At 41.9% G+C, this 27,834-nt stretch overlaps 1 protein-coding gene and 1 long non-coding RNA gene across 2 annotated transcripts in view; both read right to left on the reverse strand.

Annotated features, from left to right (window-relative positions):
• The window catches only part of bean1 (brain expressed, associated with NEDD4, 1), a 65,572-nt gene that overhangs the window by 18,909 nt on the left and 18,829 nt on the right, over positions 1–27,834 (reverse strand). Inside the window, exons 3-4 of the mRNA XM_034185434.1 lie at positions 6,800–7,003; positions 5,912–6,053 (exon numbers count right to left, since the gene is read on the reverse strand). Of these exons, the coding sequence (XP_034041325.1) occupies positions 5,912–6,053; positions 6,800–7,003 (346 nt within the window). The remainder of the gene's footprint in view (positions 1–5,911; positions 6,054–6,799; positions 7,004–27,834) is intronic.
• LOC117523825 lies at positions 14,013–24,955 on the reverse strand. Its single transcript, XR_004564627.1, has 3 exons — positions 24,872–24,955; positions 23,322–23,328; positions 14,013–14,024 (listed from the first exon to the last, which is right to left on the reverse strand). It is a non-coding gene; the product is annotated as an uncharacterized LOC117523825 (long non-coding RNA).

A 27,834-nucleotide genomic window follows, 5' to 3' on the forward strand; every position in this document is an offset into this window, starting at 1 on the left:
GTAACAGTCTCCCTGCTGTAACTTATCAGAGGTTTTTTTCTGAACATATCACTTTGACAAAGTTCAGTCAACGATCCCATGCATCAATGCAGCAGTCAATGAATAATTTCAGTATTAATAATCCAAGAAAATATATAATCAAATGTGTTCATCCTGTGAGGAAACCAAAGTTTTTAAGGTGACACTGCTGATCCACAAGTGTGTGTGTGTGTGTGTGTGTGTGTGTGTGTGTGTGTGTGTGTGTGTGTGTGTGTGTGTGTGTGTGTGCGTGCGCAGTAGAATCTTCACAGTCTCAGTGGGGTAGCTGCTGATCTGAGATGTCAGAATTTGCCTGAAACCATCTGTGGTGCACAGGGCACAGAACAACATCCTGCCAGCTTTATGATATAAAACATGTACAGTTTGTGTGTGTGTGTGTGTGTGTGTGTGTGTGTGTGTGTGTATTCCCTCTTTGTCTTTTCATTTTCTTGATTATCTTTGTAATTTTCCTCTCCATCGTTTGCCAGTCATTTTCTCTCTCTCTCTGTCTCTTATCTTTTTCTCTTTTGTTACTCCTCCATTTACAGTTTGGGCCCCGGTAAGTGAAGTTAGTTCTGTGGTCAGTGTTACGTGACGTTATATATCCTGTATTTATTATGGAGTTTTAACATCAGAACATGGTCCTTAATGAAGAAACAACAAACCATCAACTGAAATAAAATCTAAAATCAGACTGATGTGAGTACAATGAGCTGTTTCAGATGGATGACAAGAGAATTAGATGGGTGCACACACACACACACACACACACACACAGCAGGTGCAGAAATATTTGAATTATTAAAGTTGCCAATTATCTCATCTGACATTTAGATAAAAAAAACAGCATCTCTTTGGCCTTTAGCAAACTTTTATTCATGATTCCCACTCAGTCTGCAGTCTCACAAAGACACCAAGAGAGAATGACGGACTCTGAACAGAAGAGGGTGCAGATAAACGGTTTGTTTCTCTTCATATTTCAGATCTGATGCTGCTGACAGAGCAGGAGATGATCCATGTGCAAACATGCTGCAGCTTGTGGTGACTTGCAACAGGCGACATCAAACATTTTCAGTGTGTTTGATTACGTTTATGAATATTTTACCCCCACATGTCCAGTGTGGCGTCTTAGGACATGGCTTCCCTTTTGACTATCAATTCAAAACCAAGAACAGCACTCGTAAGAGTTCATTACTCTTCCACTGCCTAAAACTTCCCCACTCGGCGACACACCCGCCGAGGATCAAACTCTGGTTATTGGCGACTCTGTTTTGAGAAATGTGAAGTTAGCGACACCAGCAACCATAGTCAATTGTCTTCCGGGGGCCAGAGCAGGCGACATTGAAGGAAATTTGAAACTGCTGGCTAAGGCTAAGCGTAAATTTGGTAAGATTGTAATTCACGTCGGCAGTAATGACACCCGGTTACGCCAATCGGAGGTCACTAAAATTAACATTGAATCGGTGTGTAACTGCAAAAACAATGTCGGACTCTGTAGTTTTCTCTGGGCCCCTCCCCAATCGGAACCGGGAGTGACATGTTAGGCGCATGTTCTCCTTGAATTGCTGGCTGTCTGAGTGGTGTCCAAAAAATGATGTGGGCTTCATAGATAATTGGCAAAGCTTCTGGGGAAAACCTGGTCTTGTTAGGAGAGACGGCATCCATCCCACTTTGGATGGAGCAGCTCTCATTTCTAGAAATCTGGCCAATTTTATTAAATCCTCCAAACCGTGACTATCCAGGGTTGGGACCAGGAAGCAGAGTTGTAGTCTTACACACCTCTCTGCAGCTTTTCTCCCCCTGCCATCCCCTCATTACCCCATCCCCGTAGAGACGGTGCCTGCTCCCAGACCACCAATAACCAGTAAAAATCTATTTAAGCATAAAAATTCAAAAAGAAAAAATAATATAGCACCTTCAACTGCACCACAGACTAAAACAGTTAAATGTGGTCTATTAAACATTAGGTCTCTCTCTTCTAAGTCCCTGTTAGTAAATGATATAATAATTGATCAACATATTGATTTATTCTGCCTCACAGAAACCTGGTTACAGCAGGATGAATATGTTAGTTTAAATGAGTCAACACCCCCGAGTCACACTAACTGCCAGAATGCTTGTAGCACGGGCCGAGGCGGAGGATTAGCAGCAATCTTCCATTCCAGCTTATTAATTAATCAAAAACCCAGACAGAGCTTTAATTCATTTGAAAGCTTGACTCTTAGTCTTGTCCATCCAAATTGGAAGTCCCAAAAAACAGTTTTACTTATTATCTATCGTCCACCTGGTCGTTACTGTGAGTTTCTCTGTGAATTTTCGGACCTTTTGTCTGACTTAGTGCTTGGCTCAGATAAGATAATTATAGTGGGCGATTTTAACATCCACACAGATGCTGAGAATGACAGCCTCAACACTGCATTTAATCTATTATTAGACTCAATTGGCTTTGCTCAAAATGTAAATGAGTCCACCCACCACTTTAATCATATCTTAGATCTTGTTCTGACTTATGGTATGGAAATTGAAGACTTAACAGTATTCCCTGAAAACTCCCTTCTGTCTGATCATTTCTTAATAACATTTACATTTACTCTGATGGACTACCCAGTTGTGGGGAATAAGTTTAATTACACTAGAAGTCTTTCAGAAAGCACTGTAACTAGGTTTAAGGATATGATTCCTTCTTTATGTTCTCTAATGCCATATACCAACACAGGGCAGAGTAGCTACCTAAACTCTGTGAGTGAGATAGATTATCTCGTCAATAGTTTTACATCCTCATTGAAGACAACTTTGGATGCTGTAGCTCCTCTGAAAAAGAGAGCCTTAAATCAGAAGTGCCTGACTCCATGGTATAACTCACAAACTCGCAGCTTAAAGCAGATAACCCGTAAGTTGGAGAGGAAATGGCGTCTCACTAATTTAGAAGATCTTCACTTAGCCTGGAAAAGAGTCTGTTGCTCTATAAAAAAAAAAGCCCTCCGTAAAGCTAGGACATCTTACTACTCATCACTAATTGAAGAAAATAAGAACAACCCCAGGTTTCTTTTCAGCACTGTAGCCAGGCTGACAAAGAGTCAGAGCTCTATTGAGCCGAGTATTCCTTTAACTTTAACTAGTAATGACTTCATGACTTTCTTTACTAATAAAATTTTAACTATTAGAGAACAAATTACTCAAAACCATCCCAAAGACGTATCGTTATCTTTGGCTGCTTTCAGTGATGCCAGTATTTGGTTAGACTCTTTCTCTCCGATTGTTCTGTCTGAGTTATTCTCATTAGTTACTTCATCCAAACCATCAACATGTTTATTAGACCCCATTCCTACCAGGCTGCTCAAGGAAGCCCTACCATTATTTAATGCTTCGATCTTAAATATGATCAATCTATCTTTGTTAGTTGGCTATGTACCACAAGCTTTTAAGGTGGCAGTAATTAAACCATTACTTAAAAAGCCATCACTTGACCCAGCTATCTTAGCTAATTATAGGCCAATCTCCAACCTTCCTTTTCTCTCAAAAATTCTTGAAAGGGTAGTTGTAAAACAGCTAACTGATCATCTGCAGAGGAATGGTCTATTTGAAGAGTTTCAGTCAGGTTTTAGAATTCATCATAGTACAGAAACAGCATTAGTGAAGGTTACAAATGATCTTCTTATGGCCTCAGACAGTGGACTCATTTCTGTGCTTGTTCTGTTAGACCTCAGTGCTGCTTTTGATACTGTTGACCATAAAATTTTATTACAGAGATTAGAGCATGCCATAGGTATTAAAGGCACTGCGCTGCGGTGGTTTGAATCATATTTATCTAATAGATTACAATTTGTTCATGTAAATGGGGAATCTTCTTCACAGACTAAGGTTAGTTATGGAGTTCCACAAGGTTCTGTGCTATGACCAATTTTATTCACTTTATACATGTTTCCCTTCCGCAGTATTATTAGACAGCATTGCTTAAATTTTCATTGTTACGCAGATGATACTCAGCTTTATCTATCCATGAAGCCAGAGGACACACACCAATTAGCTAAACTGCAGGATTGTCTTACAGACATAAAGACATGGATGACCTCTAATTTCCTGCTTTTAAACTCAGATAAAACTGAAGTTATTGTACTTGGCCCCACAAATCTTAGAAACATGGTGTCTAACCAGATCCTTACTCTGGATGGCATGACCCTGACCTCTAGTAATACTGTGAGAAATCTTGGAGTCATTTTTGATCAGGATATGTCATTCAATGCACATATTAAACAAATATGTAGGACTGCTTTTTTGCATTTGCGCAATATCTCTAAAATTAGAAAGGTCTTGTCTCAGAGTGATGCTGAAAAACTAATTCATGCATTTATTTCCTCTAGGCTGGACTATTGTAATTCATTATTATCAGGTTGTCCTAAAAGTTCCCTGAAAAGCCTTCAGTTAATTCAAAATGCTGCAGCTAGAGTACTGACAGGGACTGGAAGGAGAGAGCATATCTCAGCCATATTGGCCTCTTCATTGGCTTTCTGTTAATTCTAGAATAGAATTTAAAATTCTTCTTCTTACTTATAAGGTTTTGAATAATCAGGTCCCATCTTATCTTAGGGACCTCATAGTACCATATCACCCCAATAGAGCGCTTCGCTCTCAGACTGCAGGCTTACTTGTAGTTCCTAGGGTTTGTAAGAGTAGAATGGGAGGCAGAGCCTTCAGCTTTCAGGCTCCTCTCCTGTGGAACCAGCTCCCAATTCAGATCAGGGAGACAGACACCCTCTCTACTTTTAAGATTAGGCTTAAAACTTTCCTTTTTGCTAAAGCTTATAGTTAGGGCTGGATCAGGTGACCCTGAACCATCCCTTAGTTATGCTGCTATAGACTTAGACTGCTGGGGGGTTCCTATGATGCACTGAGTGTTTCTTTCTCTTTTTGCTCTGTATGCACCAATCTGCATTTAATCATTAGTGATTGATCTCTGCTCCCCTCCACAGCATGTCTTTTTCCTGGTTCTCTCCCTCAGCCCCAACCAGTCCCAGCAGAAGACTGCCCCTCCCTGAGCCTGGTTCTGCTGGAGGTTTCTTCCTGTTAAAAGGGAGTTTTTCCTTCCCACTGTTGCCAAGTGCTTGCTCACAGGGGGTCGTTTTGACCGTTGGGGTTTTTTCGTAATTATTGTATGGCCTTGCCTTACAATATAAAGCGCCTTGGGGCAACTGTTTGTTGTGATTTGGCGCTATATAAATAAAATTGGTTTGATTTGATTTGATTTGATTTAAAATAGGGTAACGTGAAATCCAGGCTCAGCCCGTTTGTTGATCTGAATGTTTAAAGGCTTTGATCTCAGGCTTTGCTAAGCCTTTATATATTCAAATCACTCAACAGCAGCAGGTCATACGACTGAGTATTAAACCCGTGTTAAGGAAAAACTGAGAAGTTTTGTTTAAAGGTTGCTATCAAAGTTGAAATGCTAAGAATAAAGCTGAAATGCCATTTCAAAAATTTGTCAAGATTAAACTTGACATTGAAAGATTAAAGTTCATTTTTTTTTAGAACGAATCAAAGTGTTAGCATACATGGTTGTGACTACAAAATCCCTCTTAAGACCTTGACGATGAGATCAAACGCTGACTCAAGAGTGCACCGTCCGTCTTTTCAACAGCAGAGACCTTTAACATTAGACAAAAGTCCACATCTACAAAGCTGTTGTCATGCCAGCCCTGCTGTAATGGCTGTAATACTCCACGAACATCATGGCCTGGTTTGAAGCATGAACGTCAATAAAAAGCAAAAGAAAAAGACACGCTATTTGAACACATGAAGATTTGGTGTCTGAGATGTTCTGTGCACCACAGCTGTAATAAGACATTAACATTTGAGGTTGGTGATATTTTTGTGACTGGTAAGGACAAACACTTACCGAGGAGGTGAGTTCGGGTACAGGTTGTTGACCTGAGACAGAGTCTCTCCATAGGAGTCAAAGTCCAAACCAGGAGGAAAGTCTTCCAAGCAGATAGACCTCAGTTCTCCTATTGAACCTCCAAAGGAGAAACCATCTGGACCTTCAGGCAGAAAAGGAAATACTTGTTTTCATGAGACTGTTTTTGAAAATATGAGCAACTAGTGCAATTTCTGCATTAATCCACTCTATCCAAAATTCTGCTAAATAAAAAGTAATTAAAATATATATTTTAGTAAATGTATTCAGTTACATTTATGAAGTATATAAAATCTCCCAAATAACAATAGCTAATCATTTTAGCAGGTTTCTTTAGTCATAGTATTTCTGAAATATGATCACAGCTAATAAATTTTGCTATAATCTGTTGAATCAATGGTCTTTACTTCAAGGAATTATTGGGAAAATACTAAGAAACATGATCCAGGGTCCTTCTAAATTATACGAGTGATGCATAGTTCCGCAAAGCTTGCTCATGGTACACTGTGTCCCAAACAGAAAGTGCCAAATTTTGAGTCCACAGTGAAACAGGTAATGTCAAATTTTAAACACTTCCTGGATTGACAATAGAGGAGATCGCATGGGATCTCGCAGGAATTCAGTGGCAAGTTGAGACTAAAACAGGAAGTGCCAAATTCATGTGCCAAACTGCCATAATTCATGAATATTTAATGGAATATATTTGTTCAACCTTGCGTGCTAAAGCTAAAAATCACCATTATGAGCATATATTCATTCTTTTGTTTCAATTCCATTGTGGTGGTCTATAGAGGTAAAATTACATTTAAAAAAATGTCACTGTCCAAATACTTATGGACCTGTCAGTCTGATGTGGATTCCTGGACTCACCATAACTGGCTTGGAGTTGTGGGTTCTGTCGGCTGTCTTTACGCAGGCTGCCGATGATGATGGTGATGCAGGAGAGGAAGAGGACAAGTCCTATAACGATACCCGCCACCACCAGCGGAGACACCAGGAGAGAAGCCTCCGGCCCGTCACACTCCGCCTCAGTGTGGCAGTCAGGATACTCCCCATGGCTCTGGTTGGAGCTCACTGCAGGCAGAAAGGTTACAGAGCATTTTAAATCAGATTGCATAATTGTCTTGAGACTGATCCCAAGGATCATTTGACAGACTTTCTGTGGGAAATAGGCGATTATCTGTGCATGTACATCTAGACGTACTCTTTAGTACTTGAAATGACAACTGATTGGATATAGGTCAGAGTAATATCCAGTCGGTCCAAGTAAAGGCTAAGGTGCAAGTGCATGTCATCTGCTAACAGATACATCACTGAGTTTGATTCTTATGGCAAAATGCATGTATACTTGTGCATGATGTTGAACCCTTTTAAGTGTTCAACCGTGGGGCACAATGTGCCATTTTTACCAGATTCAAACATAGGATAAACATGTAGACAGATAAGGAGTTATCCAGTCAAGTTAAAGGGTTAGGGTCATTTTTGTCAGTATGCACTGGTGCCATAGAGTCTCATCTGCTCCACAATCTGAAATTTGGGGATATGCACTGTGTGCAATTAGCCTAAGGGCCTGTAGAAGCCTTCTTCTATAAGAAGTAGGCAGAGTACATAGTTCAGTATGATAGGATGTGCACAATAGATATGTAGACCTGGGGTTGATTACTTGGGGTGAGATGACCTGTATTGTTCCAGTCCACCTAGCTGTAAATGAGTACCGGGCTCGCCGACCGAACGGTCCCCCCTAAAAATCGGTTCGCCTTTTGCACCTGCACATGCATCATTAGCCGCACTTCACGGGTTAAAACCTCGTCTCTGCTTCAAACTGCACTCCAGTCATCATCTATCTCAATGACAGATAACTAAAGGTTTTGTACAACAATCATTTCCACATAAATTCAGCATTATTTCATCATAAAAGGCAGATGAAGCAATCAGAGCGCTGCAGGTAAACGAGCTGCTAGCTGATGCATTCACTGCGCATCTGTCATTTCAAAGTGTCATGGAAATTTCGCCATGCCTCGTTTCTGCTTAAAACTTTTGAATGATTTAAGAGGTTTTACCTTTAGCATCTGATGGTTAATAATCCCATTAATCCATTTCATTGCTTTGGGTGGAGAGACTCTGTCTCAGACGTGCTGCTGTGGTCCGAAATGACGCGTGAGCAGATGCAAAAGGCGGACCAATTCTTAGGGGCGGACCGTTCGGTTTGCAACATCAGCATTGGCTAGGGAAGTAACTTTTAATGTACTGGCATCCCATCCAGGGAGAGTCATACACTCTCTTCCACTTCATGGTATGGCATCTGGGGATAAACATGGGCACCAATAGTCCAGAGGGCCTATAGAGGACTTTGTGTTCAAGTAGGCAGCACAGTTAGCTTCGTAGCTGGACTACCAATATGTAGACCTGATAGGGTTGATTCCCTGTCACAAGAAAAATGGTTCACAGGAGTCTTGTGTTAAAGAGAATTTTGACAAGAAGCAGAAAGTATGACCACATTACTCCAATTTTGGCCTCCCTTCATTGGCTTCCTGTCTCTGTGAGATCAGATTTTCAGACTGTGTTACTAATTTCTAAAATTATTCATGGATTAGCACCTGCCTATCTGACCTAATTACACCCTACATACTGGCCTGTGCTCTGCGTTCTCAGGGCACAGGACTACTTTGTGTCCCTCGGGTGATTCAGAAGTCTGCAGGCCACAGAGGATTCTCTTGTTGCCACCTGCCTTCCGTAGAGACATTCAAGTCCAGACTAAAGATTCATCTATTTTCACTCTGCTATGGCTAGCATACCTGTGTGGAACTATGCTTCCTCTCCTTTTAATTCATATTATTGGCAACAGAACAGGTCTCGGCCTCACTACATCTACAACCCCAATTCCAATGAAGTTGGGACATTGTATAAAATGTAAATAAAAACAGAATACAATGATTTGCAAATCCTCTTCAACCTATATTCAATTGACTACACCACAAAGACAAGATATTTAATGTTCAAACTGATAAATTCTGTTGTTTTTGTGCAAATATTTGTTCATTTTGAAATGGATGCCTGCAACACGTTCAAAAAAGCTGGGACAGTGGTATGTTTACCACTGTGTTACATCACCTTTCTTTCTAACAACACTCAATGGGCCTCATGTATCAACGTTGCGTACGGCAATATTTGAGTGTATATGGGGTGTACACCAAAACGGCTGCGCTACTTGGCATTTATCAATGTGGTCGTTGGCGTACGCTGCGCTGAAAATATACACCAGTTCGAGAGGTGCCGTAAATTATACACCAAAATGAACCAGCGCTGGAATCCACATAAAAATGAAGATGATCAACATGATAAACATTGCCATTATACAAATCAATGCATATGTTACATAAATAACACTTTCCTGATTATACTACATAATAATCAATACAAATCCCGCCTTTGCGGGATTGTTATGGAGCACGATCCGTGGTCACAGCGCTGACAGGAAGGAAAGCGCTGCTCGCCTTTTTCTCCAGACTTCGAGCCTGGAGCCAGAGCAGCACTGAGCTTAACTTCATGTGGTGTGATCTTTTTAGACTATGAAATTGATAATAACAACTGTAGTTTCGTCATTCCCTTAATTCGCCCGTGCTGCAGCCAGGTTTTGTCGTCTCCATTCGGTTGTCACAATAAAATAAATACAGAAATACATTTAAAAAATAAAGAAATCTGACAGATTAGGCGTGTCTTATTAATTGAGTGAGCAAATATCCACATGTCAAGAATTATTGACATGTGAAAAGAGAATACAGTGGTCCCTCGCTATAACGCCGTTCACCTGTCGTGGCCTCGGAGTCTCGCGGAGTATTTAGTCCAATTTTGCATGCCTTTTTTTTTACAGTGTTCTGTGTTCTGCGTATCTGTTTATAAGAATCTTGTTGCCCAGAAGAGAAAAGAGCGCCAATAACTACTCATAACTGTGTTTGTTACCCGGAAACAGACACCTGCTGCAGCCAGGTGTGAGTGGGAAAAGGCGCGGCGTCAGAACGCAGAGGCGCGATCTGTGAAATACTGGTCAGTCACTGTTAATAATTTCTTATGTGTTCGACCTCGTTCGTTGATCGTTAAAATTAATTTGTTAGTTCTAAATGCCATCATAATTATTTATAGGAAAATGTTCTATTTTTATTTCTCAAACAAATGTTTGGGCCTGAAAACAGGTTGGTCTTATTTTCCTACTAAGGTTTGAACTTTGAGAGTGTTTACACACGAGAGAAAATGTTCATGCCTGATTGAGGAAGTGTATAAAGTGGTTTTACAGCTTTGAAATGTCTATAATAATTGTAAAAAATAACGCTGACTACATCGCAGTTTCGCATATTACGGGCTATTTTTTAGAACGTAACTCCAGCGATTAATGAGGGACCACTGTAACACTTTTTTGATTATACTACAAAACAATTGATACGACAGCTGCTTTTGATGCTCTACTGGCACGCGTCATGATTGGTGGAGTTCTTTTTCATTGCCGTCTTTCTGGCTTCCATGTCGTAAAATGAGGGTGTGTCTGAAGCAGAGTCTGAATATTTATGGGCATGTTTATTATAATTACAATCGTTTCCACCCGCCGCATTTATCAAGATCACATCAGGCAGGTGCGCACTGCTTGATACATGTCACGGCGACTTTGGTGTATGTCAAGTTTACGCCGTAAATTTACGCCACAAGTGCGCAACATTGATACATGAGGCCCAATAAGTGTTTGGGAACTGAGGACACTAATTGTGAGTGTCATGACTGGGTATAAAAGGAGCATCCCCAAAAGGGTCAGCCATTCACAAGCAAAGATGGGGCGAGGATCACCACTTTGTGAACAACTGCATGCAAAAATAGTCCAACAGTTTAAGAACAATGTTTCTCAATGTTCAATTGCAAGGAATTTAGAGATTCCATCATCTACAGTCCATAATATAATCAGAAGATTCAGAGAATCTGGAGAACTTTCTACACGTAAGTGGCAAGGCAGAAAACTAACACTGAATGCCCATGACCTTTGATCCCTCAGGCGGAACGTCATTAAAAACCGACATCATTGTGTAAAGGATCATGGGCGGCATGGCCTGCAGTCCAGACCTTCCGCCCATTGAAAATGTGTTGAGCATTATGAAGCGCAAAATACGAGAACAGAGACCCCGGACTGTTGAGCAACTGAAGTCATGCATCAAGCAAGAATGGGAAAGAATTCCACCTACAAAGCTTCAAGAATTAGTGTCCTCAGTTCCCAAACGATTATTGAGTGTTGTTAGAAAGAAAGGTGATGTAACACAGTGGTAAACATACCACTGTCCCAGCTTTTTTGAAACGTGTTGCAGGTATCCATTTCAAAATGAGCAAATATTTGCACAAAAACAATAAAGTTTATCAGGCTGAACTTTAAATATCTTGTCTTTGTCGTGTATTCAATTGAATATAGGTTGAAGAGGATTTGCAAATCATTGTATTCTGTTTTTATTTACATTTTACACAACGTCCCAACTTCTTTGGAATTGGGGTTGTAATTAATGGCTTAGGTGCCGTTATTAGCAGTGGACTGATTCTGCTCTTTTTCTCTTTCTCCAAGGAACTGATGCGACCTTCAACAGATGCTGGCCCTGCACCCTGGACTGACCTCAGGATGTCCTGCCTGTTGCAGCAATGACTGGAAGCCCTACCTCTTTGGGAGGTAGGTTAAACCTTACTCCTGTGAAGGATCTCGGGGCAGCATTGTTGTGATTTGGCACTATACAAATGAAATAAATTGAATTGAGGAGGGTAGAAGAAACGCTACAAGGACCCCTTGAAGCAGAACCTCAAGAGCTGCTCCATCAACTTGGAGACCTGGGAAAAACATGCAATGGGTCCAGCCAGCTGGCGAGCAGTGATCCAAACGGGAGTGTAAGTCTTTGAAAAAAAATTGTATGATTAACTCTGAGCAGAAAGAAGAAGGAGAGAGAGCAGGATCCTGCCCAACAGAAGCTTCCTGCAGCAACCATGTGCAGCATCTGTCAGAAACAGTGTACGTCAAGACTGCACCATGTTCACTGCCCCTGTCCGGGAATCGACTAAGACACCATCTTTCTCGTCATGATGACAACCTGTCTATTTGTTTCATCTGCATTGTCCCAGTGTGTCCAACTGTCAATGGACACTTGCCTTGACTGGGGATTTAACCTGTGATGGTCTGTCATCCTGTCGGTGGAGCTCAGGGTCTGCAGAGGACTGACTTTAGTTTTACTTATCTCAAATGGAAAGCTGGTCATGTCAAGAGGCATCAGACAAATGTGATATTTTCTAATGTAGTCAGCAAACTGGGAGGTCAATGGGAGGGTCAGGCTGGTTGGAATTTGTTGGGGAGACCCCATTATTGAACCTATGATGTCTGGGCATTTTCAAAGATGACCACAAACCCCATCATACTGCCAATAAACAGACACACTCATATCTCTTAACAAAGATCAAAATGTATCAGACTTGGATTAGTTCAGTTGTTTTTCAGGCATAATTGATTTCTTCAGTGTTTAAGAAGGTGAACAATGGGCGCAGGGACCTGATTCACGACATGGTGGTGGAGATTCTCTCCTTCAGTCCAGCTTCCCATATTTTTGCCAATCAACTGAACCCATATGCAGTTTGAGTTTCATATGTTGTGTTCCATTCTTGTTCTCGCTACAGTTCTGCTTCTCCTGTTTCTCCTTTTTTCCTGCTCTCTCTGTCTCTCCCTGAGGACTTATTCCATTTCAGCATGACAGATAATGAGAACGCAATTCTATTCTCTCTGGCTCTCCCTCTCTCTTCCCATCATCATCATTTGATTACAGGGCAATGCTGTTCCTCTCCATCTCTGTTTAATGGCTCAGCTGTCTGTTCCTTGTCTGTCTGCCTCTGGTAAACATTCTATTCTCAGCTTTTATTTTGCTTTCTTGTCTCTGTTTTGCTGGTAGAAGTGTCCATTTCCGTCTATTACCTCGTCATCACGTTATCTCATCTAGTTTCTGAGATATGGTCATTGATGTACTTTAGACAATGACCTGTGATTTGATCTTGACCTTGCTCTGACCTGTGTTGCAGGAGGACAGTCCGCTGAGTTTATCCACCAAGTTTGACTGAAATTGCGTTTGAATTTTGAATCTATCACCACAGACAGACATGCCCATGATAGCAGCTTCTTTCCTCTTGGTGGTGAAGCTAATCCTGTGATGGTATTGCTCATACAGAGCATAAAAATTATGAACAATAAGTAGTGCAAACAATATCCTTTACAGTTCCATCCTAAGATGAAACTCTTGTGTCAAGTTAATAACCAGTATTTACAGCAAATAATCATTGAGTTGTATTTGGTGAAAATGGTTCTGCTCCTTGAGGCTCTTTGAAATATCTCAGAGCTCAAAGAATTTCGGCATCAGTCAAGCTTTCTGCAGAAAGCGTTAACTCCAGTGTTTGCCAACACTTGAACAATCTATCCTACAAATAAAATAAAGTTGAATTACACAAGGAGCATGTGTTAATTATGAATGAATGAAATGAAATACGAGGTCTGTTAGAAAAGTATCCGACCTTTTTGTTTTTTGCAAAAACCATATGGAGTTGAATCACGTGTGATTGCATCAGCCAAGCTTGAACCTTTGTGCGCATGCATGTCGGTTGCGTCATTCTCCTGTGAGCAGGCTTTGAGTGAGCTGTGGTCCTCCCCCCTCGTCGGATTTTCATTGTGAGGAAAATATCTGAACGGCTGGAGCAGCAATGCATCAAATTTTTCCAGAAACTGTGAGAGACAGCCAGGTGGACACCATTCGGAAAATTCAGATGGCTTTCAGGGACGATTTTATGGGCATCACACAGATTAAGGAGTGTTACAGCCGGTTTAAAGACGGGGCACAATGGCAGAGGGTGCGCCGCGCTCCGAGCGGCGATCGACAGGCTGAAACGACCAGATCATTTCCAAACTGAATGCTGTGTTGATCCGGGACGTCGTCTGACTACCAGAGAAATGGCAGAAAAGGTGGACATCAGCACTTTTCCGGCACATTCCACTGTTAAAGGAGATTTTGTCATGAAAACAGGAGCGGAGGAATTCGCCATGGAGCCGCTAATGGCGGGGAACGAAAGCACCTCTGTGTTGGTCTCACAGGAAAAAATTTTGATGCAGCAAAGCGGCAGTCGCTCGGCTAATAGGGCGAATGGATTTGAGTGACAGTTCTGGGGGAGGTCATAGGGTTGTGGATGAGTTGGTTGTATTTTAAAGCGAATCTGAATCCAAGTTAATTTTTAAATGGTATAGTGTGACATCCTCATCATTTCAACTTGAAATCAGTTTCACTCACACAATTGGTTATTGTTACTTTTACCTGCAATCAGTTAGCGCCCACTCACGCTATGATGTGAAGTGGCTGATGCAATGTAGCAGATTCTCAAAAATCTCTGTGAAACGCCAGAGAAGTCTCGCTCCAGGGGTCCAAATTTCCTGTCTTCAACGCAAATCAATGTAGCTTAGCAGAGGGAAAAGTTGTCCTAGTGGACCTCGACGTTTGGCGACTGTCCACTGACTCAGGATGTAGTTCAACGTTTGCCGGCAGAGAGCTGATGCATTGGTAGTGCACTTCGAGGAGCAGTAAGCACAGCTTGTTGGAACTGGTCCTCAACTCAGTGTTTGAGACGACACGTGCCATAACCTATATAACCTATATAAACTCTACAACCTATATAAACTTGATGTAACGCTGCCATTGTGTCACTTGCTACTGGTGTGTCATCAAGACGGGTTCTACATATTCCTTCACATTTCTTCATATTTCTTCATGGCAAAGGGATCCAGAGGTGGTGGTCCATCCAGTCAAGCCTCCGATGTTAACCAGCGGAGGCCAATGGAAGTGAACAGAGAAGTAACAGCAGAGGTGAGTGGTAGTGGAGCTCAACTCTTGCTTGCATTTTGCCGTGAATGTTGAAGATTTTAAACATGTTGAAAAATTTTCAGGGACCATGATGAACATCAGCGTTGCCTGACGGATGTCGCCTGGGCTCCTGCGGAGTCTGGCAGACCTCGGTGCTGCTCAGCATTAATCAACTTTTCAGTCTCTGTCAGCAAACGCTGGGCTAATCATCAGCACGTGCATGCATTCTTACTGTGTGTCACTCACTCACTCATCTTCAACCACTTACTCCAGTTAAGGGTGATGGGGGGCTGGAGCCTATCCCAGCAGTCACGGCGTGTGATGCAGGGTACACCCTGGACAGGACGCCAGTCCCTTACTGTCAAATTTACTGTTAAATTACCAGTTATGTGTCCAGATATCCTGTATTTTTAAGACATTTGCTCAATATCAAGACAAGATCCATCCCTTCATCTGGATCTGTAACAAAATTCAATCACCTCTTAGTCACTCCAAGGTCAACATCACCACCTGATTTCATTGAAATTGGTTTTTGCCCTTTTTTTAGATATCATGCTAAAAAATATGGCAGGCAAACGGCAACAAAATCATACCCAACATAAGATAAAAATCAAATCAAATCTTCCTTCACCCAAAGCCTGTCTCTCCACCAAAGTTCTCTGAAATCTTCTCAGAACCTTTTGAGATTAAAGATAGACAAATAAGCCAAACAAACCAGGCAGAAAACGTTACCCCCTTGGCAGAGGATTTGACTTGAAAGTAAAAGAAAGGACCGAACAAACATGTTCAATATCACTTAAGCTGACTGACCTAAAATCCAGCTGCTTGATGGTCAAACAAGTCAGATGATGTTAATGTATCACAAGGAGCCTCTGGGTTTAATTGCGCTGTTAATGATTGCTGCATGCAGCTGGCTTAATTAGCCTTCAATGTCAAATATGATAAATGTTGTCCATTAGCTAATCGGAGTTGTGCTGTTATTGCTGGCTCAGAAATCTCCACCAGGACTGATGCAAAGTTATACTTGAGTGTAGCAGCTGGATTGTTACTTTGAAGGGGTGTGGCTGGACTGGTTATCTGCCTGGGTGGCTGCCGAAGGTGGTTCTGTAGTGTGGTGGCACGTGGCCACCGCGCATGCTCCCCGGCATGACTTTGGGCACAGGTTTAAAAATAACATAATTCCAAGTTCTGATTTTATACTTGAGAGGTATTTCAAACGCAGTTTAAGTATCGAAGAGTGAAGACGTGCTTAGTGACGAATCAGAAAATGGAGTCAGTTCAAAACAGCTAAAAGTTCAGTGTGCAACAGTCACCTTGAGTCATTAACCGGATCCTGTTGGGTTAATTTCCAGCAGATTTACAACAATGTAACACAGACACACACACATCAGTATTCCATTAGGAGGCCTGGTGCAGTATGTGGGTCATAAAACACTCCTGTAAGTGAGTGAATGTGGGTCAGAACACATCATAGCTTCCCTTAAGCTCTCCCTCACTCCCTCCCATGTGGGATAGATGGCAGAGAGACAGATGATCGCGCCCCGATGGCCCACATTCATGTGTTCCCTCTTTTTTAATCATCTGCTGCGTCCTCATACTTTCTGCTCCTTCTGTCCTTTGCTGCTGTTATCATCACTTGATTGGATTGTTCATTTGCATAAGCAACCTGATAATCAGATGTAATTACGTCCACCAACGAAGTTGGACGGAGGTTATGTTTTCACCCGTTTATTTGTTAGTATGATTGTCAACAGCCTGTCACCCACAATGTTTCATATATCTTTATGATTTGTATTTTTTTTTTTTTTATACAGAGGATTCATATCCTGATATGCAAGAACTGATTCAATTTTCAAGTCAAAGGTCAAAGCCAAGAAAACTCTTGGAAAATTGGAAAAATCCCAATCTTTTAACATTGAAGAAATTTTCAAAAGTTCATAATGGCAAAAAAGATTGAATTTCTTTCATATTTGAGAGTGTTATGTAGGATGGTATCCTTTATCAACTGACAAAGTTTGTTCCAGATCTGATCTGGATTACAGATTTTGTGGCCATTTAAATTTAACATTCAAAACCCTTTTAATATATATTTTACATTATATCTTAATCAAACATGCTCCAATCACTGTCATATTTGAAAGTGAGGTGCAGAGTGACACTACTATCACCTGACAAAGTTTGATCCAGATTGTTGATTTTGTGGACATTTTAATTTAATATTGAAAAGTCCATTTGATGTACATTTTACATTATATCTCAATCAAAAGTGCCTCAGTCACTCTCATTTTTCTGTTCTGGATTTACCTACACCACCAAAATTGGATGGAGGTTCCAATTTTATGCCTGTTTGTCTTCCAGTTATCAGTCGGAAACCAAGTGCCAAAAAGCAATGGCAAATTGTGCACAGCAGAGATAACCAATGTTCTGTGAAAATGATCTGAAAAAGAATTCAAAAACCGAAAAAGTAAAAAACAAAACAAAACCTAACAGCACAAAGAACTTTGAATCAAGTGCATGAACTAAATACATACTCCTGAAATTTGATTACATCTAATTTAACTTATGAAAAGCCACATGTAACAAGGCTTTAACCTTGCAATTTTTTTTCCCCAAAGTAAAAAATTGTGGAATTGGACACACGTGTTGGGGGAGGTTTGCGCTCTAATAGTGCGGTGTTCTAGTTTTAATAATGCAGCTGCTCATGAAAGAGTGGACATCTGGTTCTGAAGGGTTTTTTAAACTGGAGTTAATTCAGGCTTGACTAAAGATTTAATGTTTGCTTCTTTACAAAAGAGTGTTTGTAAAAAAGCAAACAAGTACATAATGTCCGGAAGAGACGTCCGTGAATAAAGAAAACGTGGTGGTGTGATGATCTGATTGAGTGAGGAGGCTTGAGGACAGGACCCAGCTGGATGAGATTTGAACTGGTGTAACATGAGGCTTAGTAGCGGGAACTTGACTAATGAGATGTAAAGACTTCAGACCAGGCTGACGACACTTGAAAACTTGGTTTGTCATAAAGTGAAGGCTGCAGGAAGTGCGAGTTTGACTGGTGAGATGTGAAAACATGTTAAGGTGACAGCTCAGAGTACAAACTAGATAAGAACTTGACAACAAACTTCAATAATGAGAACCAAATGCACTGACAATGACAGAAAATAGAACTCATATGCTGTAACCAGTGATGTGACAGCACAAGACAGGTGTGTGATTGCAGACAAGAGACAGGTGTGCGATTCGAAACGGGAGACAGGTGTGTGATTGCAGACAAAGCATAATTGTGTTCACATTCATGGACAAAACATTAAATATCTAGGGACAACCAGAAAGGTGCAAAAAAAAAAAAAAAAACCTAATGTGGAACTCAGATAATCACATAAATTTACTGTTTTGACCCAAAATACTTCTAAAACTAATAAAAAGCCATACAAATAACCAAAACACACAGAAAAAAACGGTCACCCTGCCAGACCCCATTTTATTCCACTTTACTCTACCAGACCCCATTTTATTCCACTGGACTTTCTCTGAGTTCACAATCGTTTGTTTTACTTGTAGAGAACTTGCTTACATTAACTTAAAAGATGACTAATAAGGATTTCCAGACCTGACTGTATAGATGAAAACAAAGAATGGACTACATGTGGTGAGCCAAACATGATGGAAAGCAAAGCGTAGCCTGCAGAAGAAATTCCCACCTGAGGATGCAACATCTGTAAAACTAACTGTGTTTACATTTTCGGACTCTGATATTACACATGCTTGTTTCTGTTGCCTGCTTCTTTGTAAAGTGTTGGGTTACCAGCATAAAGTCAGGACAAGCTATTTATAATCTGAACCAAATTCCCGTATCACTGGGTTTGCACAGGTGTAAGATGAGGTATTCACTTTTTCCTAACAAGAAATTCCGAATTAAGTTCAACAATTAAGTTTAAATGTGTTTCATTTCAAATCAGTCATGAAATAAACCCTCCTTAAAATAGCAGGATTACACGCACGGTGCCTCAGAGTGATTTGTTGGGTTGTGTATGTTTGTGGGTCTGTTGGTGGGTCCGCGGCATCACAACATTTGAAAATAATGGAGAAGCAACCTGAGCTTCTTCTGGCATTTTACATAAAACAAACACAATAACAACATCTATAAACCCAGAGAATATATTCACGGCATTTTAGGCACAATATACAAAGAGTTTAATGCTGTTGTCCGTGTGGAGCCTGATCAGAGCATCTCAAATGCATTTCTCCTGTTGTGACTGTACTGATATTACCCATAATGCACTGGACAGAGCATGTCAATTTCAATTTCAATTTATTTTCATTTATATAGCGCCAAATCATAACAGTGTTGCCTCAAAGTGCTTCACACAGGTAAGGTCTAACCTTACCAACCCCCAGAGCAACAGTGGTAAGGAAAAACTCCCTCTGAGGAAGAAACCTCAAGCAGACCAGACTCAAAGGGGTGACCCTCTGCTTGGGCCATGCTACAAACATACATTAAAACCCTCAAAATTAGTTCAGTACTTTAAAATTAAAACATATAGCTGATATTTTCACTTTATAAAACTTCAGAAGTAACATTAATTTAAATAACATGTCCAAAATTAGTTTGGTTAAAATTTTAACCATAAGTTAAAACTGTATGCCTCTGGATGACTTTGGTGATATTGCCAGTGAACTGATATGGTGTTAAAAGTAATTATCTTGTGACCTGTTTACCTCTGATTGAAGAGGATAGAGCAGTTTTTCTGGAAACCAGCTCTTCTCTCATTACAGAGAACAGAGCTGTTTATTTGCTACAAAACAGGTAAGTGCTAAAATCTTTGATATCACACTTAACAAAGGTTAAGGCTTCTGTTAAGGCTTCTGTTAATCTGTTAAGGCTTTATTTGCTTCATCTCTAAAAATATGTTAGCAATTTAAAAATTATTGGACCAAAATTTATCAGAAGATAATTGGTCCAATGATGGTTTTCAAAGTTATCTGAAAGCTAATCTGATAATGAAGACATTCTTTTTGATAATTAGCAGAACTGTGCCCACCACTGATTAAAACGCATATAATTGCAGGTCATAATTGGTAAATGCTGCCCTTGTGTTGCAACACTGTTTACTTATTTTCTAAAGTTACAGTCTTTATATAATTTGTTGTATAACTGGATTGGCGCTACCTTGGTATTGGGTTAGTTCATGCTAATGTTAGCATGAGCTAAGTGTCTCCATTGTGAGCAATGGGATTTATAATGTCCTTCAAAAATACATATATGTGGGGGCTGAGGCCCTGAGCGAAGGATGCAGCTTAAAGACATTTTTCAAGATGGATGCAACTGTTCATGTGTCTTGAAAACTCACTATAGCGTCACATAACACAGTGCTAATGACCTAACATTAACATGAAAACTCACTAAGCTGCATTCACAGCTCTCGGAAGTTCAGAGATTCTGACCGTAGCTCTGGAAATAATGTATTGAACACTATGTCGAGACAGAATTTTCACTGGGAAACTCGTGAGGAAATTGTACAACCCAATATCCGAATTAACATCACAGTCATGGCGGCCCCCTTTGTGACTGGAGAGACAATGATACACCTTCATCTTTTGGCTGCTCTCATTAAGTGTCGCCACAGCAGATCAATCGTTTCATCTCACCTTGTCCTCTGTATCCTCCTCTGTCACACCAACCACCTGCATGTCCTCTCCCACTATATCATAAACCTCCTCTTTGGCCTCCCTCTTCTCCTGCTGCCTGGTGGCTCCGTCCCCAGCATCCTTCTCCCTATATACCTTGGGTCTCTCCTCTGCATGTGTACAAACCATCTCAGTCTTGCCTCTCTGACTCTGTCTCCAAACTGTCCTACTTGACTGTCCCTCTGATATGTTCATTCCTAATCCTGTCCATGCTCATCACTCCCAAAGAGAATCTCAACATCTTCAGCTCTGCCACCTCCAGCTCTGCCTCCTGTCTTTTTGTTAGTGCCACAGTCTCTAAGCTGTGCAACATAGCTGGTCTCACTACTGCATTGTAGATTTTCCCCTTCTTGCTGATATTCTTCAGTCACAAATCACTCCTGCCACCTTTATCCACCCACTCCACCCTGCCTGCACTCTCTTCTTTACCCCTCTACCACACTCTCCATTACTTTGGACAGCTGACCCCAAGTATTTAAACTCCTCTACTTTCTCCACCTCTACTCCTTGTAACTGCACTATTCCACTGGGCTCCCTCCCATTCATACACATGTACTCAGTCTTGTTCCTGCTGACTTTCATTCCCCTTCTCTCCAGAGCATATCTCCACCTCTCCAGGCTAGACTCAACTTGCTCTCTACTCTCACTACAGATCACAATGTTATCTGCAAACATCATAGTCCATGGAAACTCCTGTCTGATCTTATCCATCAACCTGTCCATCACCATTACAAACAAGAACTCAGAGATGATCCTTGGTGTAATCACACGTCCACCTTGAATGAATCTGTCCAGTGGTGGTTTTTAAGTCCTTTTCTCCTTACTTACTATTCAACTTGTTGTACAGCTCCCAATATGCCTTTTCCTTAGTTTTTAGCACTTTTCTTTTTGCCTTGTGCCATCTCTCCTTGTACTCCTGTCTACTTTCTTCATCTCTTTGACTATCCCAAAACTTTTTTGCCAACCTCTTTCTCCTTATGCTTTCCTGGACCTCTTTGTTCCACCACCAAGTTTCCTTGTCTTCCTTCCACTGTCCACATGTCACAACCAATACCTTCCTAGCGGTCTCCCTCACCACATCTGCAGTACTTTTCCAGTTGGCCAAAATTGCTTCCCCTCCATCCAGTGCCTTTCTCACCTGCTCACGAAATTTCACACAACTCCTTCCTCCTTCAGCTTCCACCATCTGATCATTTGTTGAGCTCTCACTCTCTTCTTTTTCTTTATCTCTGAAGTCATCCTACAAACCACCATCCTATGTTGTCTAACTACACTCTCTCCTGCCACCACCTTACAGTCTCTGATTTCATTTAGTTTGCATCTCCTATAAAGAATGTAGTCCACCCGTGGGCACCTTCCTCCACTCTTATACTGTATGTTACCCTGTGCTCCTCCCTTTTCCTAAAGTAGGTATTCACCACAGCCATTTCCATCCATTTTGCAAAATAAACTACCATCTGCCCTTCCACATTCCTATCCTTGATACCATATCTACCCATTACCTCCTCATCAACTCTGTTCTCTTCACCAATATGCCCATTGAAGTCCACTCCTGTCACCAGTATTTCATGCTTGGGTTCACTCTCCACCACCTCATCTAATACACTCCAGAAAGCTTCTTTCTCCTTCATCTCGCAACCTACCTGTGGGGCTTATGCACTGATGATATTCATCATCACCCCTTCAATTTCCAACTTCACACTCATCACCCTGTCAGACAGTCACTTAACCTCCAACACACTCTTAACATACTCTTCCTTTAAAATGACCCCAACACCATTTCTCTTCCTGTCCTCACCATGATACGACAACTTGAACCCACCACCTATGCTCCTGCTCTTACTTCCCTTCCACTTGGTCTTTTGCATGCACAATATGTTTACCTTTCTCCTCTCCATCATATCAGCCAGCTCTCTCCCTTTACCAGTCATACTACCAACATTCAAAGTCTCTACTCTCATTTCCACCCTTCTAGTTTTCCTCTTCTCTCGCTGTCTGTAGACACGTTCCCCTCTTCTTCTTCTTCGTCCAGCAGTAGCCCAATTTCCACTGGCACCCTGTTGGGCAACAGCACCGGTGGCAGACTTGTTAACCTGGTGACGCCGACCGAACAGCACCCCCCCCCCCAACAAAATTGGTACGCCCTGCCTTCACTGTGCATGCGTCATTAGCCGCGGATCAATGGATTAACACCTCGTTTCTGCTTCAAACTGCACTCCAGTCATCATCTAGCTCAGCGACAGAGATCTGAAGCTTTTGTACAACAATCATTTCCACATAAATTCAGCTTTATTTCATCATAAAAGATGGATGAAGCGATCAGAGCACCACAGCTACTCACGCTGCTAGCTGATGAGTTCACTGCACATTGGTCATTTCAAAGTGTCACAGAGTTTCGCCGAGTTTCTGCTTAAAACTGACTTTAGAATGATTTAAGAGGTTTTACCTTGCCATCTGAGGGTTAATAATCCCATTAATACACTCAACAAAAATATAAACGCAACACTTTTGGTTTTGCTCCCATTTTGTATGAGATGAACTCAAAGATCTAAAACTTTTTCCACATACACAATATCACCATTTCCCTCAAATATTGTTCACAAACCAGTCTACTAAATCTGTGATAGTGAGCACTTCTCCTTTGCTGAGATAATCCATCCCACCTCACAGGTGTGCCATACCAAGATGCTGATTAGACACCATGATTAGTGCACAGGTGTGCCTTAGACTGTCCACAATAAAAGGCCACTCTGAAAGGTGCAGTTTTGTTTTATTGGGGGGGGATACCAGTCAGTATCTGGTGTGACCACCATTTGCCTCATGCAGTGCAACACATCTCCTTCGCATAGAGTTGATCAGGTTGTCAATTGTGGCCTGTGGAATGTTGGTCCACTCCTCTTCAAGTGCTGTGCGAAGTTGCTGGATATTGGCAGGAACTGGTACACGCTGTCGTATACGCCGGTCCAGAGCATCCCAAACATGCTCAATGGGTGACATGTCCGGTGAGTATGCCAGCCATGCAAGAACTGGGACATTTTCAGCTTCCAAGAACTGTGTACAGATCCTTGCAACATGGGGCCGTGCATTATCCTGCTGCAACATGAGGTGATGTTCTTGGATGTATGGCACAACAATGGGCCTCAGGATCTCGTCACGGTATCTCTGTGCATTCAAAATGCCATCAATAAAATGCACCTGTGTTTTTCGTCCATAACAGACGCCTGCCCATACCATAACCCCACCGCCACCATGGGCCACCCGATCCACAACACTGACATCAGAAAACCGCTCACCCACACGACGCCACACACGCTGTCTGCCATCTGCCCTGAACAGTGTGAACCAGGATTCATCCGTGAAGAGAACACCTCTCCAACGTGCCAAATGCCAGCGAATGTGAGCATTTGCCCACTCAAGTCGGTTACGACGACGAACTGGAGTCAGGTCGAGACCCCGATGAGGACGACGAGCATGCAGATGAGCTTCCCTGAGACGGTTTCTGACAGTTTATGCAAACCGATTGTTTCAGCAGCTGTCCGAGTGGCTGGTCTCAGACGATCTTGGAGGTGAACATGCTGGATGTGGAGGTACTGGGCTGGTGTGGTTACACGTGGTCTGTGGTTGTGAGGCTGGTTGGATGTACTGCCAAATTCTCTGAAACGCCTTTGGAGACGGCTTATGGTAGAGAAATGAACATTCAATACTCGAGCAACAGCTCTGGTTGACATTCCTGCTGTCAGCATGCCAATTGCACGCTCCCTCAAATCTTGCGACATCTGTGGCATTGTGCTGTGTGATAAAACTGCACCTTTCAGAGTGGCCTTTTATTGTGGGCAGTCTAAGGCACACCTGTGCAGTAATCATGGTGTCTAATCAGCATCTTGATATGGCACACCTCTGAGGTGGGATGGATTATCTCAGCAAAGGAGAAGTGCTCACTATCACAGATTTAGACTGGTTTGTGAACAATATTTGAGGGAAATGGTGATATTGTGTATGTGGAAAAAGTTTTAGATCTTTGAGTTCATCTCATACAAAATGGGAGCAAAACCAAAAGTGTTGCGTTTATATTTTTGTTGAGTGTACATTTGATTGCTTTGGGTCTAGAGACTGCTGCTGTGGTCTGAAATGATGCATGCACAGTGAAGGCAGGCAGACTGATTTTTAGGGGGGGACCGTTCGGTCTGCAACACCGGGCTTCGACCGATCCAGTATGGAAATTCTATTCTTAGTCTGCATGGTGGGGTTGGGTTGTTTTATGCCAGATACCCTTCATGACGCAACCCTTCTCATTTATCCGGGCTTGGGACCAGAACTCAGAGTGTACTGGCTGCACACCCCATGAGGCTGAGTTAGAGACAACAATGATACTAATGTTGAAAATGCATCTTTAAATGACTTTTTAACAAGACATTACTGCTATATGTCATATATTCACATTGTATGTACAATTAGTGAGGTTACCAAAACTACACATCAACAAAAACATCTTTGACAGCTTCATTTAGCCCAAAACACAATGTTAGCCTAGCTCTACTGTGGTATAGGCTAAGTAGTTGATGAGTCCACAATCTCAAAGACTCTCTAAGCTAATCTCATGAATGCACTTTTTTTCAGAAGTAGGGTTTCTCTTATGTCGGGTGTTTCGGAATGTCTAAGGGTTCTGAACAGAGCACTTTTGGGATGCTAATGTGCTAACATTAGCTTGGTAGTGTCATATAACGTGATGCTAAATAGCTAATTGAGAGCAACAGGATTTACAATGTGCTTCAAAAGAAATACTCGGAGTTACAGTTTTACTGAAAAAATTCTTACTGAATATCTTCAGGTAATTTTACATGTTGCATGAAAAAATAAAAAACAATCTATGTAGTTTTTGAGTTTTTCACCAGACATAATAACTAACTATCATATAACAGACACACAGATTTGGGCCTTACGGAATTATGATAACGACTGATGTGCAACAAACACAAGGATCCATAATTTTTGTTACTCCATCCATCCATTCATCCATCCAGCAGACAGAGTTAATGAACTGAAGCGAGAGCTGCTGTGTGGACTCTCTTCATCAATACTGGCATCAAAGCCAAGACATTTACCCTTCACGTCACCTTCCTCTCCCCTCCCTCTCCCCCGTTCATTATTCTTTCATCCGTTCCAAGTCACCTCCCTCAGTTTCTCTCCACGCACTTTTCCCTTCAACCCTTCCTATCCAGAGCTCCCCGTTTTCCCTCAACACCTTACTCAGTCCCCAAACCCTCCTCGAGTCCTCCATCAATCTCCACCTTCCTTGCTTCTCTTCATAGCTGCTTTCTCTCCATCTCCATCTTCCTGCAGACAAATCGTACCACCTGTGGTGTGTATTAATTGTCTATTGGCCCTGACGGGGGGGTTAGTGAGGTGGAACAGCTTTGGCATTTGCAGAGCTGTTGGTCCGTGAAATCTCCCCTCACGTGCTCGTTGTATACGTTGTTTAAATCGATGCAAATAAATGACCGTAACGCCGCGGTGTATCGAACAGCAACAAAAAGGAAGGGCACAATTTTAAATCTCATTTCCATTCAGCATATGATGATTGATGGAGCGATGATGGATTGATGGATGATGTGCGCAATGAGGGAGAACAAGCAAAGATTCCATTTTGGATCGACCCTCATTGGCTGCACGTGCATGGCAGCGCTCTAATATGAAAATTGTGTTCAGCTTTTGTCTTTGTTTGGTTTTTTGCAATACATTGAGAGGACAGTTATCACTGTGCCGACATGCATATAAATACAGCCATTTATTTAAATTACTTATCAGACGTACAGGCGCATTTTGGTAGAGGTTGAACCTCTACTGGTGGTTGGCTCTCACTGCGGTATTGTATCACTTCCTATTCCGGAGCACAGTGGTGTTTTGCTGTATCTGTTAGCTGTTTAATCTGCGCAGTTAGATTGATCTAGTTAACTAGATAACGATTTGTTTCACAGTGTAATCTTCACGTGCCTTAACTAAAGCACTCCCTCTGCTGAATCACCTCTAAATTATTTACACATTATTCATTTTGTGTGTTTTTAGGAATCCGCTAACTTAGCGCAGCTACTAGCTCTTAGCCGGTTTAGCATGGCGGCTTCTCCTGTCTCTCCCGCACTTTTCTGCTCTGGGTGTGAAATGTTTAGTTATTCCTCAGTCTCCTTTAGCAGTAATGGTACTTGTAATAAGTGTATCTTATTCGTAGCTTTGGAGGCCAGGCTGGGCGAATTGGAGACTCGGCGCCGCACCTTGGAAAATCCTACAGCTAGCCAGGCCCCTCTAGTCGGTGCGGACCAAGGTAGCTTAGCCGCCGTTAGTTCCCTGCCGGCAGAGCAGCCGGGAAAGCAGGCCGACTGGGTGACTGTGAGGAGGAAGCGTAGTCCTAAACAGAAGCCCCGTGTACACCGCCAACCCGTTCACATCTCTAACCGTTTTTCCCCACTCGGCGACACACCCGCCGAGGATCAAACTCTGGTTATTGGCGACTCTGTTTTGAGAAATGTGAAGTTAGCGACACCAGCAACCATAGTCAATTGTCTTCCGGGGGCCAGAGCAGGCGACATTGAAGGAACTTTGAAACTGCTGGCTAAGGCTAAGCGTAAATTTGGTAAGATTGTAATTCACGTCGGCAGTAATGACACCCGGTTACGCCAATCGGAGGTCACTAAAATTAATATTGAATCGGTGTGTAACTTTGCAAAAACAATGTCGGACTCTGTAGTTTTCTCTGGGCCCCTCCCCAATCGGACTGGGAGTGACATGTTTAGCCGCATGTTCTCCTTGAATTGCTGGCTGTCTGAGTGGTGTCCAAAAAAATGAGGTGGGCTGCATAGATAATTGGCAAAGCTTCTGGGGAAAACCTGGTCTTGTTAGGAGAGACGGCATCCATCCCACTTTGGATGGAGCAGCTCTCATTTCTAGAAATCTGGCCAATTTTCTTAAATCCTCCAAACCGTGACTATCCAGGGTTGGGACCAGGAAGCAGAGTTGTAGTCTTACAGACCTCTCTGCAGCTTCTCTCCCCCTGCCATCCCCTCATTACCCCATCCCCGTAGAGACGGTGCCTGCTCCCAGACCACCACAACCAGTAAAAATCTATTTAAGCATAAAAATTCAAAAAGAAAAAATAATATAGCACCTTCAACTGCACCACAGACTAAAACAGTTAAATGTGGTCTATTAAACATTAAATCTCTCTCTTCTAAGTCCCTGTTAGTAAATGATATAATAATGGATCAACATATTGATTTATTCTGCCTTACAGAAACCTGGTTACAGCAGGATGAATATGTTAGTTTAAATGAG

The sequence above is a fragment of the Thalassophryne amazonica genome, chromosome 13, assembly GCF_902500255.1.
Source record: "Thalassophryne amazonica chromosome 13, fThaAma1.1, whole genome shotgun sequence".
In the NCBI taxonomy this organism is placed as follows: Eukaryota; Metazoa; Chordata; class Actinopteri; order Batrachoidiformes; family Batrachoididae; genus Thalassophryne; species Thalassophryne amazonica.